This window comes from Ruditapes philippinarum, unplaced genomic scaffold (genome assembly GCF_026571515.1).
Source record: "Ruditapes philippinarum isolate M1 unplaced genomic scaffold, ASM2657151v2 ctg3094_1_1_1_1, whole genome shotgun sequence".
Classification (NCBI taxonomy): domain Eukaryota; kingdom Metazoa; phylum Mollusca; class Bivalvia; order Venerida; family Veneridae; genus Ruditapes; species Ruditapes philippinarum.
The window spans coordinates 559,423-578,188 of NW_026858409.1; the positions used below are offsets into that span (position 1 = coordinate 559,423).

The following is an 18,766-nucleotide window of genomic DNA, read 5'->3' on the forward strand; positions in this document are numbered from 1 at the left end:
AAGTAAATGCGTATTGGAATTGAATGACAGTGACGTCAAAGGAAAATCCTTAAACTAGCAGCTCCATACAACCCAGCTTCATAAAATCTAATCGTTCGTTGCAATCTGTAGCTCTGGGAAAAGTTCTTCATTTCATGCAAACGTGAACAAGCAAAGCAACACTTAAAAAACTGAACACCTGCTGACACTTAAAACTTTTTTAGTCCAGGCAGCATAATATTGATTTAAAATAAACAATATATTTATTTTTTTTTTGGGGGGGGGGGGGGGCTTTAAAGTAACAGACACTGTTAAGGTCTTCTTTTTTTTTTAAAGCTATTGTGATGAAGGAAGACCTCAGATAACACTATGCCAATTATTTCAGGTACACAATATTGGCCACATTAATAGAACCACCAATGTTTCATAAGCTGGCTGGAATTCTGCAAAGCATCCTAGCATGTAAGAATTTAAAGTCACTACTGGGATTTGAACCCACATAACAGTGACTGGCAATTCAGTGTGGGTCAGTGACTGTGACGTCACCATTTGGGTTTCCTCTCCATTATGATTTTCATTAAAACTATTCATCTGATACTTTCATACTTTCCCCATCCACCATCCACCCCCTGTCCCCTCAAAAAACAACATACAATGCTATCACGGAATAATAGAAACAACCACTAAATTAACATACCTAAATCTGTGACTGCTTCAGCTAATTTGAGCATTTTTTCTTTGGCAGTTTTTAACAATGGTTCTTCCAGCTATAATATAATGTATAGAAACAAGGTTTTTATATAACTCAAAAAAAATAATAATATGTGTATTAATAATAAAATAGTGCTATTCATTAAAAATAACAAATTCAATTTGATTATTTTGACGCAAGTTAAAAATGACTCAAATCAGAAATCAAAAGATTCATTTAAATATAAGCATGTTAAATAATAAATGAGCCGCGTCACGACAAAACCAACATAGTGGGTTTGTGACCAGCATGGATCCAGACCTGCCTGCGCCTCCGCGCAGTCTGATCAGGATCCATGCTGTTCTTTATCAGTTTCTCTACTTGTAATACGGATTGTAAGCGAACAAAAGGATCCTGATCAGACTGCGCGAATGCTCAGACTGGTGACGTCACTCTTGACCCATGCTGGTCGCAAACGCATTACATTGGTTTTGTCATGATGCGGCTCAAATGTCTTATTAAGAAAAACAAGAGCTGTTGGTAGGACAGCAATGCTCGACTATTCTCAGTGCTTTATAGTAAACCAAGTCTTGATAATGTAAAATTTAAATTTCAAAAAAGGCCATTATTCTGTCAAAGTCCATGTAAGAGTTATGGGCCTTAGATAGTAAATGAATATACAGTCTAGAAAAGAAATCTAGATGCGGTGAACTGTTAGACATTTATCCCAGATGTACAAAACAGCAACCACAGTAATTAACCCTTTCATACGGAATAGTCTTATCAACAATACCACTTTACCATACAAGCTACATGCCTCCAGATGAGTAAAAAAATTTCAATAAAATCAAACTTGATAAAAATGTACTAAGATGTAAAGAAAAGTAAAACGTTTCAAGATTCAAGTAATATTTTACATATTATGTGCAATTAATGACTGATTTTTTAATATTTACAACTATATTTCTACTACGTTTCTAACGCAGTAAAGGCTATTTATGCATATTTTGACCACTTTCTGGTAATTTACGTGGTTTGAAAGTGCCATTGATAATTTGTAAATTGCTTCCTTTTGGTTACTTTACATTATTACACATTCAAATACATTTTCAAAATTTTTCATGAAAATTAGCATGATTCTTGAGGTGTGCTGCTTTAAAATTCATTATTGCATTATTGCAGAAGAATGGTTTTAGGTTCTTTTTTAAATTTACTACACTACAGCCTCATGTTGCAGTCCAATGTCTCAACACCGCGTTCCAACGAGGTTCTCATTAGAACGCTCATTGCGAAATTACCGCATTACCCCACCCACCGCCTATATATATAACGCTGACAATTTTTACTTACTGTTCAATGAATATCGACATTATCTTTATATTATATTATGTATTTCAAAGTTTAATGAATGTAACACATACCTTATAGCTGTTCTCGTGGTTTTTATATCTTGTATAATAGTGTACAAATTTGTTCAATTCCTGCATCTTGGTATTTTTTTCATTGGCCTGAAATATATACAATTCCATGTAGATACATATAATGAAGGATGGGCGGGTGGGAAGGAGGGTGCTCTAGAAACCACAATTTTCAGTGTAAAGATCATTGTGACCCTGACCTTTGACATTTTGACCCTAAAATCAATAGGGGTTATGTATTGGACATGGCTGTTCATCCTATAAAATTTTACAGCTGTAGGTTGATTAATACTTCAGTTAGTGAGCTGAAACTGTTTCAGTTTTAAGGTAGTAGTGAACTTGACCTTTGACCTTGTGACCCCAAAATCAATAGGGGTCTTCGACCAAATATTGACAATCATCCTATGAAGTTTGAACACTGTGGGCCAAATGAAACTTAAGTTATGCTCCAGAAGAAACCACAATTTTTCAGTGTAAAAATCACTGTGACCCTGACCTTTGACCTTATGACCCTAAAATCAATAGGGGTCATGACTTGGACTTGGCTGTTCATCCTATAAATTTTTACAGCTGTAAGTTGATTAATACTTAAGTTATTGAGCAGAAACTGTTTTCAGTTTTTAAGATAATAGTGACTTTGACCTTGTGACCCCAAAATCAATAGGGGTCTTCTACCTAATATTGACAATCATCCTATGAAGTTTGAACACTGTGGGCCAAATGAATCTTAAGTTATGCTCCAGAAGAAACCACAATTTTCAGTGTAAAAATCATTGTGACCCTGACCTTTGACCTTATGACCCTAAAATCAATAGGGGTTATGATTTTAACTTGGCTGTTCATCCTATAAAATTTTACAGCTGTAGGTTGATTGATACCTCAGTTATTGAGCAGAAACTGTTTCAGTTTTAAGGTAATAGTGACCTTGACCTTTGACCTTGAGACCCCAAAAATCAATAGGAGTCTTCTTCTCAATATTGACAATCATCCTATGAAGTTTGAATATTGTGGGCCAAATAGAACTAAAGTTATGCTCCGGAAACTGTTTTCAGTTTTAAGGTAATAGTGACCTTGACCTTTGACCTTGAGACCCCAAAATCAATAGGAGTCTTCTATCTAATATGGACAATCATCCTATGAAGTTTGAATATTGTGGGCCAAATGGAACTTGAGTTATGCTCCAGAAACCAAATTGCTAATATATATCCCCAAGTGGCAACAAATCACACTACAATACACAATGATAAATATGCTATTCTGTTGGAAATTTCTGGTAAAAAATCCACTTACATTAATGACAGCTATTTTAGTTGTATCGTCCACTTTCTTGGACACCTCATATCTGTTACACTTAAAGTATCCACCAGTCGAGGAATTATGTCTCTTCCATTGATCTAGGCATACCCAGCAGAAGTCATATTTACACTGTATAACAAAAAAGAATCAGTTTTAACCCTTACAGTGCTAGAACCGAAAGCGTTAAGCCTTTGCCACCAGTATAGAGCCAGGCCAGCCTCCACATCTGTGCAGTCTGACCAGGCTCTATACTGTTGGCTGACAAACTTTAAATATTCAACTTGTTATCCCTAAAATTGATAATGGACAGTCCCAAAAATGGATGTGGGACAAGTCCATTCAAAAAGATTCAGCATGTTTAGTGTTAATATATTAATTTTAGCTTGATTGCAAAACATATTCTCACAAATGATACAGTTTATGTTAGAAAATGTGGCCATTTTTCCTTTAACAGTGAACCAATGGATTTGATTTAAAACATTAAATTTTTTAATTCTTATATTTGATTACAAATCAAGCACAAAATTCATTATTCAGGTTAATGATAAATCATCAATTTTTCTTTTTGCTATTGACATGGCAACTTTCCAGCTTTACTTGTGGAGGACCTCCGGTGGCGCTCTGAGCAATATTTTGCATGCATGTAAGCTAGCTTGATAGCTAGCTGGATAAATTCTTTTCATGGCAGAAACAAAATACTTAAAAAAAAAAAAAAAACCCAAAAAACAAAACAACCAACATGCAGATCCTTTGGAAAAATTTTTGACATTATTTTGTATAAGATATTGTTAATAATAATTTTTTATACTATACCTTAGAACATTTCATATGGTTACATCCTTCATTTTTCTGTATGGGAGATTTACAGTTGGGGCAAGATTTAGAGTTTGTCACTAGCCATAAACAATTAGCAGCAGTCTCTGTCTCAGTCTCTGTATCATGTACTGTAAAAATGTCAGTGAAAAATAACAAAAATATGAGCCGCGTCACGACAAAACCAACATAATGGTTTTGCGACCAGCATGGATCCAGACCAGCCTGCTCATCCGCGCAGTCTGATTAGGATCCATGATGTTCGCTATCAGTTTCTCTACTTGTAATAGAGTTGGTAAGCGAACAGCATGGATCCATGCTGGTTGCAAACGCACTATGTTGGTTTTGTCATGACGTGGCTCATATTACTTTGTGTGTTGAGTTTAAAGCAGCACGCCTTCAATTTAATGCTTATTTCCATGAAAATTTTGAAAATTGTAATTAGAAGTTTAATGTTGTATAGTAACCAAAAGGAAGCATTTTACACATTATCAATGACACGCACAACCCAGGATTATTATAAAAAAAGGAAAAAATATGCAAAAATTGCCCTAAATATGTTAGTAACCCAGTAGAAATACATGTGTATTTCTACATAATGAAAAATTAACCATTAATCGCTCATTACATATAAATCATTATTTGAATTTTGTATCTTTCCACTAGTCCTTCAATCTTTTTACAATTTTCTCAAGTTTGACTTTATTGAAAAAATTTGGCTCATCTGGCAGGGTGTTGCTTTAAGTAGAGCTGTCATTGATTTAGTGCAAAGCATATTAATCATACATTGACCATACATCAAATTCAATTTAAGTCCTTCTCTTTTTGACTATCTATCAAAAGAGTCATATGTGACTAAAATAATCTTTAAAATAAAAACTCTAGACTAAATAGCATGGCAAAACAATAGAACCCTGCATCTCTCCACCTGCAATAATATCTTAAGTTTACCACCCAACCCAGCTATATATTGAAAGTTCTACTACCAATCAGTCCTGTATTTCACTCTTTATATAAAATTTCTACATAATGTTCATAAAAATATGTTCCTCTTCCAGGATTCCAAGCTGTTAAGTGAACATCCATAAGCATACTCTTAATACTTTAAAGCGGCCTTCAGCTGCCGTAAAGGTTAAATATGTTATTTTTAGATAAATAAATCATTTCATATAATTGTCAAATCAAAAGAATTAAGATGGAAAATGGAATCTGCTGTCCATACAATATACAAACAATAAGGAAACCTCCCAATACCTCTATTCTACCATTACGCTCTCTATATGTAAATTAGTAAGGCGGACAATTTGTTTTCCTATTTTCTATTTTTAGAAACGAACGTCACTATAAATAGCCTTCGGGACTCTGTTTTGAAGAAGGCTTAACAGTGATATGATGCACTTTTTTCAAGATTAAGTAACTGAAATACTTAGTTTAAAACAAAACAGAATTGTTTTTCTAACAAAAAAATTAAATCACGGAAAATAGAAGAATCGAATATCACGAGATTTAAAGTACTCAAAAAACTACACATACAAAATACACGTACTCAACACCACATTGAATATCTACAAAAGTATATTGATTTATGTCCTACCTAGAAACAAGATTTCTAGCAACCCAAAAATATAAACCATTGGAATGTTGGCGGTTCATTGACGATATTTTTATGATATGGGCCCATCCTCGACAGGAATTGTATTCCTTCCTGGAGGCTATAAACAGCTTTCACAAGTCAATCAAGTTCACTTACGAAGTCGACACAGAAACGGCTCACTTTTTGGATATTACAATCACAAAAGACTCTAACGGGTACTTAAACACAACGGTATACACGAAACCCAACGACGCTCACCTCTACTACTCATCATATCATCCAGATCACCAGAAAAATGTAAACTGTCTCATCAATAAACTAACCAAGGACTTGGCACAGTGCCAATTACCAGAACGTTCATGTTACTATATATAGTAACATACGTCATTTACATATCTGATCATTTTGTGTACTTTAGCTATTAATTTTCAATGTAAATGTGTCCTGAAGAAGGTCTATAGTGAGACCGAAACCGGTTGACCATCATTAAAAGCAGTTAAACCTACCCTGGTGTTGGTCGTTTTGCACCTCCTATATCCCGCTTTTTCTGTGTAAAAAAATTAAAAGCTGAAGGCCACTTTAAAGTAAACAAATCAAACACAAAGAATAAAGGAGCACGTACATGTTTCAGGGCGAATATCTTTGATTTCACTCATCCATTTCTGTAAACTTTCACAGCTACATGGTTCATGAGCCTCTCCAACACATTCCCTAAAACAAGAGCCGAAAAAAATTAAAACTGGGCAAAAACATAAATTTAAGATCCTGCAACTCATTTTTTTTTATAGTTTTATGTCATAAATATAATGCTCATATGAAGATTTATCAATATTGTAAGTTCCAAAAAGCATTTTTTGTAAAGATATTACCGACTTTACATTTCATGTAAATAAAGGGAGGGATTTAGAAAAAAATTTTTTGCATGGTTTGGTCATACCAACAGATGACCAAACCTGTTTTGGTGACTTTCAAGCGTTACTGGTATTGGAGGATCACAAATGTTTCTCTGGGCATTATTTCTGGTACACGAGTTGAACCAAAGACATACCGTAAGCTTGTTGAATAGTTTTCTCACAAGAAAAAATGAATTTAAAGTCTTTAGCTTAGAACCTTAATGGCAAGGGTCAAGTGGTTTGGACTCAGCAACCTAAACCACTTGACTGCCCTACTATTACATTTATAAACAAGAAATGCTCTAATGCTGTGAAACCAGGTTAACATTCATGTCTCACATAAGCACAATTACATATATGAAATATTCATATTCTACCATATCCAATAATTGTTAATTACCAGCAAAAGTAATGTCCATTTCCGCAGTCTACAGCCCTTGAAGTATCATTTGGTATTTTGCTATGTCTGGGCGAGGCTACCCCACTGGCAGTGGCCCCCTCAGAAACCTCTGGAAGTTTTACTGCCCTGCCACAGCCTGGAAATGGACACCACTTGATATTTGGGTTGCTGTCCACAAAGGCCTGGAAAAAGAGGGTACAAATTTATTTTCCTTACACATTGAAATATAATGTTAGTTATACTGTGAATTCACTTAACTTTGTGGGCATGAAATATCATGGTTTTGCCAAAAAGAACATTTTCATGGGTTCTCATATTCATGGATTATAGGATAGTTTATTTTTTTGAAAAGGTAAAATGTACATTTGTATATATTGTGATGCAAAATAATTTAACAGCAGATGGAATGAAATTTTGTGCATTTACCTATCCACGAAAACCACCAAAACTAAAGCTATCACTGAAGGTGATTTAAATACCCCCACCAGCAATTTTGACTTTTTAAAGAATAACTGGTCTGAAGGAAAATTTGAACTCAAACCTATAGTAAATGAAGTATCAACTTTGTACAAAGAATTGTGTCAATTAATTGCAATACCATCCAGGGTCTTCATATAAGCTTGCTACATCCTATTTTTTCTATTTTTAGCAACAGTGACCTAGACCTCAGGGGATCCAAATGCAATACCAAATGGTATTTTTCTTTAGAGTACTTATTTCTTCAGTTGAAAATGACTACTTTTTAATAAGAAAAATTAAGGGTATACATACATGTATATGATAAATATTTTATATTAAAAACTAACAGCTTTGCTTTTAGTATTATGTTAAGATATAAATGAAATTAACCTTGATGTCAAACTGTAGATATCTTCTAGCCATATCTCTAGATACAACATTTTCTATATGTTCTACAGGCACAAGTATGTTACATTCATATCCGGGACATGTGATATCATGTACTCCGCCTTCCTGTATCTTTACATTCAAATACCTGTATAAAACAATCATTACACATGTATTTATCAAGTGTAATAATCAAGTCCATCTGTAAAGTAACATTGATTACTTCCCTTGGCTAGTATACAAGAGTCACCACCCTTGACAAGTAAACAAAGCTTTCTTAGTTCATACAGAATTTTATTTCAGTTTGATTGTGTTATTATCATGTTTAAGACTGTCATTGATAGTAATAAACATTTTGTATTGTATGTTGAATGGAGATTTTTGGCAATAAATCAAACTAAATAGCTTGTGCAGGGAAAACCGTTTGAATATAATGTGTTATGAATTGTTATCATGGTGTAATGTAGGTTTATTTTTGTAACCGCAAAGACAGCATTAAATTATACACCTTACAAGAAGAAAATACATTTTCATGATATAATGTCTCACTGTCCTTTGAAAATTAAATTCAGGTTTCAAGCTAGCCAAGAAACAGGGCAAGCAGACCACTTTTAAACTTTTTTTTAGACAAAATAGAAACACATCTTTATAAGACAGTGATTTTAGGGTTTAAAATTGTATCAAATGTTGAATATTGATGAAACATCAAAATCATGAAAGCCCTTATCAAGTCAACTTATAACTTCAAAAAAGTATACTAAACATAGATACCTTCCCTTGACAAGTATACCATGTATACAAAGGTTACTTCCCTTGACAAGTATACATTTTATACAAAGGTTACTTCCCTTGACAAGTATACATGTATACAAAGGTTACTTCCCTTGAAAAGTATACATTTATACAAAGGTTACTTCCCTTGACAAGTATACATGTATACAAAGGTTACTTCCCTTGAGAAGTATACCATGTATACAAAGGTTACTTCCCTTGACAAGTATACATGTATACAAAGGTTACTTCCCTTGACAAGTATACCATGTATACAAAGGTTACTTCCCTTGACAAGTATACTGTATTCCTAGAAAAGATTTCGCGCATTTTAAGTTAGCGGCTTTCGCGGTAGGCATGATTCCGCGAATCTTTATAGCCGCGAATATGTCACTTATAACAAATCCGCGAACATTTATAGCTTCAACCAAATATAACATAAAAAGTGCAGAATATTTATTATAATCTACTTACACAAAACAACATATAAACACAGGTGTTATAGAAATGTGTAAAAAAATACTTATGTATGTTATTGATACTAGTTTGCACGCTGAAAAAGACAAAAAACAATTATTTGTAATTAACATGCTTATTGACGTTATTTGCTAGTCACGACGTTGACAAACGCATTTACAGATTGCGAATATTGAATAACTTGGGTTTTATTTGCTTGGAGTAGGTGTAATCCTTTGTTAAAAGTACAATAGCGATCAAGTGCTACATGGATAAACAGCTGTTATGTTGTTATAATGAAAGCTATGTACAGTACGATAATGTGTAAAAATGTGTTAAAAAATATGTATCGACATTTTGAAGATAAAGTCAGTTATGATTCAATGAGAATAAAAGCTAACGTGTCTGACAAAATCTTACTTAATTACATAATGAAAAAGGTAAGGAAATATGAATGTGTTCACGGAACAATCGTCCTTGTTCGGCTGGTCAATAGATGAAAATGTATCGAGTAACGTTGCGCTTTAGGCGCGACTTGTCAAAAAAAAAAATAATTAAAAGCACCCAACAGGCAAGGTCATGCATAAAAAAACGTAGCCTCCAAAAACTGTATTTTAGGCCGTAGCGACTTAACATTCGCGGAATTCGCGGTTACTATATTTCCGCGAAAGTTTGTCTCCGCGAAAATGCCGACGTTGTAAAAAACGCGAAATATTGTATCCGCGAACATTTCTAGGAATACAGTACCATGGATTACAACCTTTATAAATAACATCTAATTAACTAAAAGTCTACTGTTAAGATTCATTCCTTAGTTGAGTATTGAAGATTTGTTGATTATATGTTCTAAGAATTACGACTCCACACTTACCCTTCCCAGCAGTCCCTGCAAAACTGGTGACAACTCATGTGCACAGGAGCTTCGTGCATTTCAAATGCTAGAGTGCAAATATCACACTGTAAAATAACATCAAAATCTATCTAATAAAAATGTTTAAGTACAGACATCTTGCTGATCAACACTATTTATTACCTACTTGTTTACATATTTTCTATACAAAATGTATTTTTACACATATCACATGCAAATAAGTCAGCCACAAGTAAAGACCCTGCTCAGTCTGCAGGAATAATTGAACTGGCTCTTTACTAGTGGCAAAGGCTAATCACTTTTGGTTCCAGAAGGGCAAAGGTCAGAGGGGCAAGGTGATTTTTCAGTTGCACAGTCATTCACCTTATTATGCTTTAAGTAAAATTCAAGTTTAGTAACTGCATTTACTTGCGGTTACAAATTCAAAATTAGATATTTTTTCCAGCTTCAATTAAGGAAGTTTATTCAACAAACACTAATTATTATAAGTGATAGTGAAATAAAGTCTTTAATTTTCTCGTCACCAGTTTAACTTCCTTTTGAATTACATGTATAAACACAGGAAGTCATCAGCATTCAGTACATGTGAGAAACAACATCGTATTACTCATTTAAATCTTTATAAAAAATCTATTTTTTAACCCTTACCACATTATATCTCTTAAATGAACTTTAAATCTCGACAAAACCATTCATAATTTTTATGAATCTCTGTTGTTGTTGTTGTTTTTTTTTTTGGGGGGGTGAGATAGGGGGGTTGGGGGCGGGAAGTGTTGGGTTTGATTTTACATGCCCATCAGGCACATTATTTCAGGCACAAGCAGTCACCAAGGTGGGAAATTTTACATGTGCTGTCTGTACCATAAACAGTGTAGACCATGAGCAGACTATATGATGGCTAATTTCAGATTGCAGTGAGGTGATTTAGTTGCTGCCGGCAAGCCAGGACTTCATGTTTTGTCACTTTCCTGCTCTTTGAAGTGACATTATACCCACCAAATGGTATCGTGAGTGAACAGTTAAAATAAGTTTACATTTGCTACAATTCCTTTCAATTTGATCAATAACTCATATGGCCTATGGAAATTTCTGTAAATATTCACTGGAAATTACCCGTGACATTCAATTGTAGTTAAATTAAATCTATGTCTGTAAGTTTGTTGTAAGAGTTACAGTTGAAACAGAACTTCCTTAATTCATAAGACTGACTCTGTTTAAGTTACAAAGATCAAACTGAAACAGATGTTATTCATGCAACAAGGGGCAAATAATGGCAGTGTGGTATTAAAAGAAGTTTAGTTTTAGGTTAAAGATATTACCTCAGCAAAAGAACTCGGTGGGTGGGTCATGGTTGGAGTGCTAAGGGACTCAGCCACTACTGGTTTCTCACTGAACAGGTTTGCCGGACGTGATACTCCACTTTTCTCACAACATGCCACTGGGTCTGACATCCAGGCGTCCAACAGCATTTCCCTTGACCATTCTGAAAAAAAAAATTAAAATAAAATTTCAACTAAACAAACTACCTTATATATACAGTTTGGTCATCTAAAACAAATTGTAGAATACAAAAATTAAAATTTTAATTTCCTTTGAATTCTTTTCAATTATTTTTATTCAAACATTATTTAAGATATTTCTTGCTTTTATTTCGCCATATTTTTGCGAGAAGCATTTTTATATGTAAAATGAAAAAAAAAATTGTTTTGTTTTTTTATTCACCCATGCAAATTCAAATAATTAACACTACCACTATAATACAAAATGTATAAATATCTTGTTTAAATATAAAATCTGATTAACAAATTTCTACAGGAATGCACTAATTTTTTAGGCTAAAGATTTCAAAATCCTAGCCTGCAATTTTTCTCATGTTTTAATGCATCACTCTAACTTTGCAATAGGCAGAATAGCTACATGGTGATCATATAGTTTTATTGGTAGAAGATGACCTACATGATCCTATGAGCATGAGATTATGAGCATAATATAAATGGCTCTTTCTCACTGAATGTATGACTCTCTCAGACTGAATATATGACTTTTTCTCACTGAATGTATGGCTCTTTCAGACTGAATATAGGGCTAACACTGACTACTGTGAAATCATTATTATTCGTGGGGCACAAATTTTTGTGATATTCGTGGATAGGTCAATCGTAAGACCCGAAGAAATTTTATCCCAACAAATACTTCTTACCATGTCTCTGTTCCCTATAACACAACATGTGTTGGCACTTTTCCGGCCAATTTTTGTGGTATGAATGTATACAAAAAATTAGCTCTAACGGGTACTTAAACACAACGGTATACACGAAACCCACCGACACTCACCTTTACCTCCATTATTCATCATATCATCCAGATCACCAGAAAAATAGCATACCGTACAGCCAAGCTGTCAGGATTAGACGCATCTGCAGCGACCAAATAGCATATGAAGAATGCACAAGGAAACTGGAAACCAACCTAACAGCCAGAGGATATCCGTTACAGTTAATTAAAAAAGCTATCAAAAAGGCCTCTGCACTAAATCGAGACGAGCTACTTCTTCGTCAAAACAAACCTATTATAAGAAAAACAATTCCATTCACGTACACATTCAATCCTAAAAATCCACCAGTTAGCAAATTGATAAACACGCTCAAAAATATTCTATACGAAAACGATACGACTAAATTTATTAAAGATACAGCAATTTTAGCAGTCCAAAGACGGACAACTAATATAAAATCGATTCTTGTTAGATCAGCATTACAGGTACCCTCAAAAATCAGCGGCAGCTACCCGTGCGGCGAAAAATGTTATGCATGCCCATTTATGGCCAAATGTAAGGAATTCAAAAGCTCGCAAACGAATAAAACCTACGAGATCAAAGGCAACTATACATGCAAAAGTACGAGTATTATATATTTGATTACATGTAAGAAATGCAATATCCAATATGTAGGTCAATCTGGTAACTCATTTAGAGACAGGCTCTATGGACATTCAGCTGATATACGCGCTAAAAACAACGTGAAACCGGTTTCCCGCCACTTTTTGACGCACGACGTCACGAACATGAACGTCGTCATAATACAAACAACAACAAAAAACACGAACGTCAGACTTAGAACCGAAGAAGTTTGGATACGTCTTTTGAAAACCAAACAACCAGAAGGTTTAAATATCATTCAGTAAATCAAATATGGAAGTATATACAGCTAGAAAAGCTACGACAGATGACATAAATGCGGAAATCAATGAAGAGCCAGCAGTATGGGACAGAATATCACGTAAGAAACAGAAGAGGACAAGTACAGCCAACTTCATGAGACTATGTGACATATGTGGATATATCTCGACAACATCCTCCATGTTTTACAAACACAAGAAGAAACATGATCAAACTGAAAAAGAAACAAGAGGGCCATGATGGCCCTGAGGTCGCTCACCTGTATATAGGCCCCCCCAACCCCCCCCCCCCCCCCAACGTTGCAGGGCCAATTTAACCCAAGGGCTTTTATTTGCACAAACTTGGTAGACACCCATAAGAAGATGTTTCATGCTAAACATCTAAAGCTCTAGCTCATTGGGCTTTTTAAAAGAAGATTTTTTTTCAAGTTTTTACTATACACATATAGTTAAAAACAATGACACCCCTGGGGCCGGGCCAGTTTTGACCCCAGGGCTTTTATTTGAACAAACTTTGTAGACACTTACTAGAAGATGTTTCATGCTTAATATCTAAACTCTAGCTATTTGGGTTTTTTCAAAGAAGATTTAAAAGTTTTGCTAAACACATATAAAGAAAATCAATGACCCCCGGGGCGGGGCCAATTTTGACCCCAGGTCTTTTATTTGAACAAACTTTGTAGACACTCACTAAAAGATGTTTCATGCTTAATATCTTAACTCTAGCTATTTGGGTTTTTTCAAAGAAGATTTTTTAAGTTTTTGCTATACACATATAAGGAAAATTAATGACCCCCCGGGGCAGTGCCAATTTTGACCCCAGGGCTTTTATTTGAACAAACTTGGTAGACACCTATTAGAACATGTTTGATGCTCAATATCTTAGCCATAGCTCTTTGAGTTCTTTAAAAGAAGATTTTTTAAGTTTTTACTATATGCATATAGGGAAAATCAATGACCCCCCGGGGCGGGGCCAATTTTCACCCCAGGGCTTTTATTTGAACAAACTTGGTAGACACCCATTAGAACATGTTTCATGCTAAATATCTTAGCTCTAGCTCTTTGAGTTCTTTAAAAGAAGATTTCTTAAGTTTTCACTATATGCATATAGGGAAAATCAATGACCCCCCAAGGCGGGGCCAATTTTGACCCCAGGGCTTTTATTTGAACAAACTTGGTAGACACTCACTAGAAGATGTTTCATGCCAAATATCTAAGCTCTAGCTCTTTGAGTTCTTTAAAAGAAGATTTTTTAAGTTTTTACTATATGCATATAGGAAAAATCAATGACCCCCCCGGGGCGGGACCCATTTTGACCCCAGGGCTTTTATTTGAACAAACTTGGTAGACACCCATTAGAACATGTTTCATGCTAAATATCTTAGCTCTAGCTCTTTGGGTTCTTTAAAAGAAGATTTTTTAAGTTTTTACTATATGCATATAGGGAAAATCAATGACCCCCCGGGGCGGGGCCAATTTTGACCCAGGTCTTTTATTTGAACAAACTTGGTAGACACTCACTAGAAGATGTTTCATGCCAAATATCTAAGCTCTAGCTCTTTGAGTTCTTTAAAAGAAGATTTTTTAAGTTTTTACTATATGCATATAGGAAAAATCAATGACCCCCCGGGGCGGGGCCAATTTTGACCCCAGGGCTTTTATTTGAACAAACTTGGTAGACACCCATTAGAACATGTTTCATGCTAAATATCTTAGCTCTAGCTCTTTTGGTTCTTTAAAAGAAGATTTTTTAAGTTTTTACTATATGCATATAGGGAAAATCAATGACCCCCCAGGGCGGGGCCAATTTTGACCCCAGGGCTTTTATTTGAACAAACTTGGTAGACACTCACTAGAAGATGTTTCATGCCAAATATCTAAGCTCTAGCTCTTATGGTTTTTTAAAAGAAGATATTTAAAGTTTTTTCTTTCGGTTGCCATGGCAACCAGAGTTCTGCATGGAATTAAATTCTTTGAACAATTTTTAAAGGTGACCACCAAAGGAACATTCCTGTGAAGTTTGGATGAAATTGGCTTAGTGGTTTATGAGGAGATGTCATTTAAAGTAAAAGTTTACGGACGGACGGACGACGGACGGACTGACGGACGCCGGACGAAAAGCGATCACAAAAGCTCACCCTGTCACTTTGTGACAGGTGAGCTAAAAACAGAATACGAGTGTAGTTGGTGCCTAAAAACATTTTCCAGTAAATCTAACCTCAAACGGCATGCAAGAAAATCGATGCATATGACGGAAGTGGAGCTACAACAACCAAAAAGAGCAAATAGAACACCAAAACCAACAGTGGAGAAGTATGATCCGGAATTGAATTATAAAGTGACCCCTAGATTTAGGATCATTGAAGGAAAGAATCCAAGAACAGAAACAAAACAACCCAAACAAGAAGACGTGAGGACTGTAAAATCAAGGTACTAGATCTTATTACACCCATAGTTTCACCAAATAAAAGTCTCCATGATACAACTCTCTGTAGAGACGAATATGGACAAAATAGCGAAAGCAACGAACTACTGTATTCCTAGAAATGTTCGCGGATACAATATTTCGCGTTTTTTACAACGTCGGCATTTTCGCGGAGACAAACTTTCGCGGAAATATAGTAACCGCGAATTCCGCGAATGTTAAGTCGCTACGGCCTAAAATACAGTTTTTGGAGGCTACGTTTTTTATGCATGACCTTGCCTGTTGGGTGCTTTTAATTATTTTTTTTTTTGACAAGTCGCGCCTAAAGCGCAACGTTACTCGATACATTTTCATCTATTGACCAGCCGAACAAGGACGGTTGTTCCGTGAACACATTCATATTTCCTTACCTTTTTCATTATGTAATTAAGTAAGATTTAGTCAGACCCGTTAGCTTTTATTCTCATTTGAATCATAACTGACTTTATCTTCAAAATTTTAACACATTTTTACACATTATCGTACTGTACATAGCTTTCATTATAACAACATAACAGCTGTTTATCCATGTAGCACTTGATCGCTATTGTACTTTTAACAAAGGATTACACCTACTCCAAGCAAATAAAACCCAAGTTATTCAATATTCGCAATCTGTAAATGCGTTTGTCAACGTCGTGACTAGCAAATAACGTCAATAAGCATGTTAATTACAAATAATTGTTTTTTGTCTTTTTCAGCGTGCAAACTAGTATCAATAACATACATAAGTATTTTTTACACATTTCTATAACACCTGTGTTTATATGTTGTTTTGTGTAAGTAGATTATAATAAATATTCTGCACTTTTTATGTTATATTTGGTTGAAGCTATAAATGTTCGCGGATTTGTTATAAGTGACATATTCGCGGCTATAAAGATTCGCGGAATCATGCCTACCGCGAAAGCCGCTAACTTAAAATGCGCGAAATCTTTTCTAGGAATACAGTAATCATTAACATTGGCAACATCTACGGAATTTTTCAGAAGAACGACAAATGCACGTGTAAACTGTCTCATCAATAAACTAACCAAGGACTTGGCACAGTGCCAATTTCCAGAACATTCATGTTACTATATATAGTAACATACGTCATTTACATATCCGATCATTTTGTGTACTTTAGCTATATATTTTCAATGTAAAATTGTCCTGAAGAAGGTCTATAGTGAGACCGAAACCGGTTGACCATCATTAAAAGCAGTTAAACCTACCCTGGTGTTGGTCGTTTTGCATCTCCTATATCCCGCTTTTTCTGTGTTAAAAAATTAGCTTGGTGAAAGATTAAATCTATAAATAGTTTTGTTTTGCAATATTTAAGAAACTTAAAAGAAAAGTCCATTTTATGTCTTCAGTTTGTTGTCACAAATGTTTGTCACATATAAACATCAGGGGGACAAGTGATCCTTGTAGGCTACTTGAATGTGTTAACCAAAATATGTGACATCATCAAGTAAATATTAGAACACAGGGCATTAATTAGCGCCGATAAAACTTCTCAGTTTACACTTATTAATTGTTAATCTAATTGACTTTGATATTAATGTTGTAATTAAAGTATACAAAACAATAGAAAAAAAATTACCGATTGCTAAAAAAAGATGAATTATAAATTTTTTGTTGAATTTTAACAAGACTAGTGTTTATATGATCCATTTATATGAATTTCAATATGTATTTGTGCAACTGCTATTCCAAAAATATCAAAGAAGCCACCATCTTTTTACTAGATGCACACATAACTGTATTGAGCCACTTACTAATATTAATCTATATGCATATAAATTTACATGGTCCATGTGATATAGCTTGCTGTTGTAGTCAAAAATGGTAAGGCCTATTCATGGTGTAAACTTTTTTACTCGCTGGTTTAAATGTGGGAGGTGTTATATAATTTATGAGTTGTTTACATCCGTGAATTATAGGGGTAGTGTGACCGATGGAGCTGCATATCATCTCACACAAACATGTTAATTGCAGTCGATTATTGGCAGTAACTGCGTTACGCCCAGAGGCAAGCATTAAATTTATTGACAAAAGCTGTGCTATATACATGAGGTAAGTAAAATAGCATGGTGATTACGTGAAAGATAACATTGCATTATTTTTTTTTTACAAGAAAATGAAAATCCAAGAATTTAAGAACCCACAAAAATGAGTTTTGATAAAACCACGAAATTTCATGCCCACGAATACAAATGATTTCACAGTACTGGCTCTCTCACACTGAATAAATGGCTCTTTCTCACTTAATATATAGCTCTCTTTCACTGAATATATGGCTCTCCAACACAGAATATATGACTTTCTGTCATAGTAAGTAGTGACTAACCATAATTCCTCAGCAGGGCCTCAGCAGTAAACAGGGGTATACTCAGCATATCAGCCGTCTCTACTAGCAGCTGGTCCTTGGCCTCTTGCAGGTCCTGGGCTCGAAGCCCGCTGTACTCCTCCGAGTCAATTTGAGGCGGAGCTTCCTCAATCTCATCAGTACATCCATCATTCTAAAATTAGCAACAAAATCTTATTTGCAAACCACAAAGTTAAACACTTAACCTTCTGAATTTTCTAAACAGACTTGTTTGGACCTGTCCAATATAAATTTTGGGGATATTAAGATCAAATATCAAAGTTGGTCATTATCAAATTACAAGGACTTTTAAGCAATATTTTTCATTGTCAAGCATTTTTTAAGAAATTTCTCAAATTTAAGTACTTTTTATGAAAGGGGTTCAAATTTAAGTACTTTTTAAGACAGTATAAACTCTGTGATACTTACGGAGAAGACCATTTTGGACTCCAGGTAAAGAGCTATCTCGCTATAACCTTGACTCTCTGCACAGTCACAGGGCGTATGGTTACCTGTGTTCTCCACAAACAAGGGACATGCATGATTGACCAGTGTTTCTACACACGCCTTCAAACCAGACAGTGCAGCATAGTGGAGAGCCGTGTTGTTTTGCTACAAAAAGAAAATTACATTTAAAGATGTGAGTACATAAAATTATACAATATATAATCTGTTTGCATTAGAATTTTGTTTTGTAAATAAGATGTAGGTATGGCTTTTTTCTTGCTTCATAAAATACATGTA

At 34.7% G+C, this 18,766-nt stretch overlaps 1 protein-coding gene across 1 annotated transcript in view; it reads right to left on the minus strand.

Moving 5' to 3' along the window:
• The window catches only part of LOC132753097 (ankyrin repeat and IBR domain-containing protein 1-like), a 35,433-nt gene that overhangs the window by 12,838 nt on the left and 3,829 nt on the right, over positions 1 to 18,766 (minus strand). The window contains exons 4-14 of the mRNA XM_060743517.1: positions 18,452 to 18,634; positions 18,005 to 18,176; positions 11,348 to 11,511; positions 10,029 to 10,114; positions 7,934 to 8,078; positions 7,085 to 7,266; positions 6,414 to 6,502; positions 4,198 to 4,328; positions 3,379 to 3,513; positions 2,092 to 2,178; positions 677 to 746 (exon numbers count right to left, since the gene is read on the minus strand). Coding sequence (XP_060599500.1) covers positions 677 to 746; positions 2,092 to 2,178; positions 3,379 to 3,513; positions 4,198 to 4,328; positions 6,414 to 6,502; positions 7,085 to 7,266; positions 7,934 to 8,078; positions 10,029 to 10,114; positions 11,348 to 11,511; positions 18,005 to 18,176; positions 18,452 to 18,634 — 1,444 coding nt within the window. The remainder of the gene's footprint in view (positions 1 to 676; positions 747 to 2,091; positions 2,179 to 3,378; positions 3,514 to 4,197; positions 4,329 to 6,413; positions 6,503 to 7,084; positions 7,267 to 7,933; positions 8,079 to 10,028; positions 10,115 to 11,347; positions 11,512 to 18,004; positions 18,177 to 18,451; positions 18,635 to 18,766) is intronic.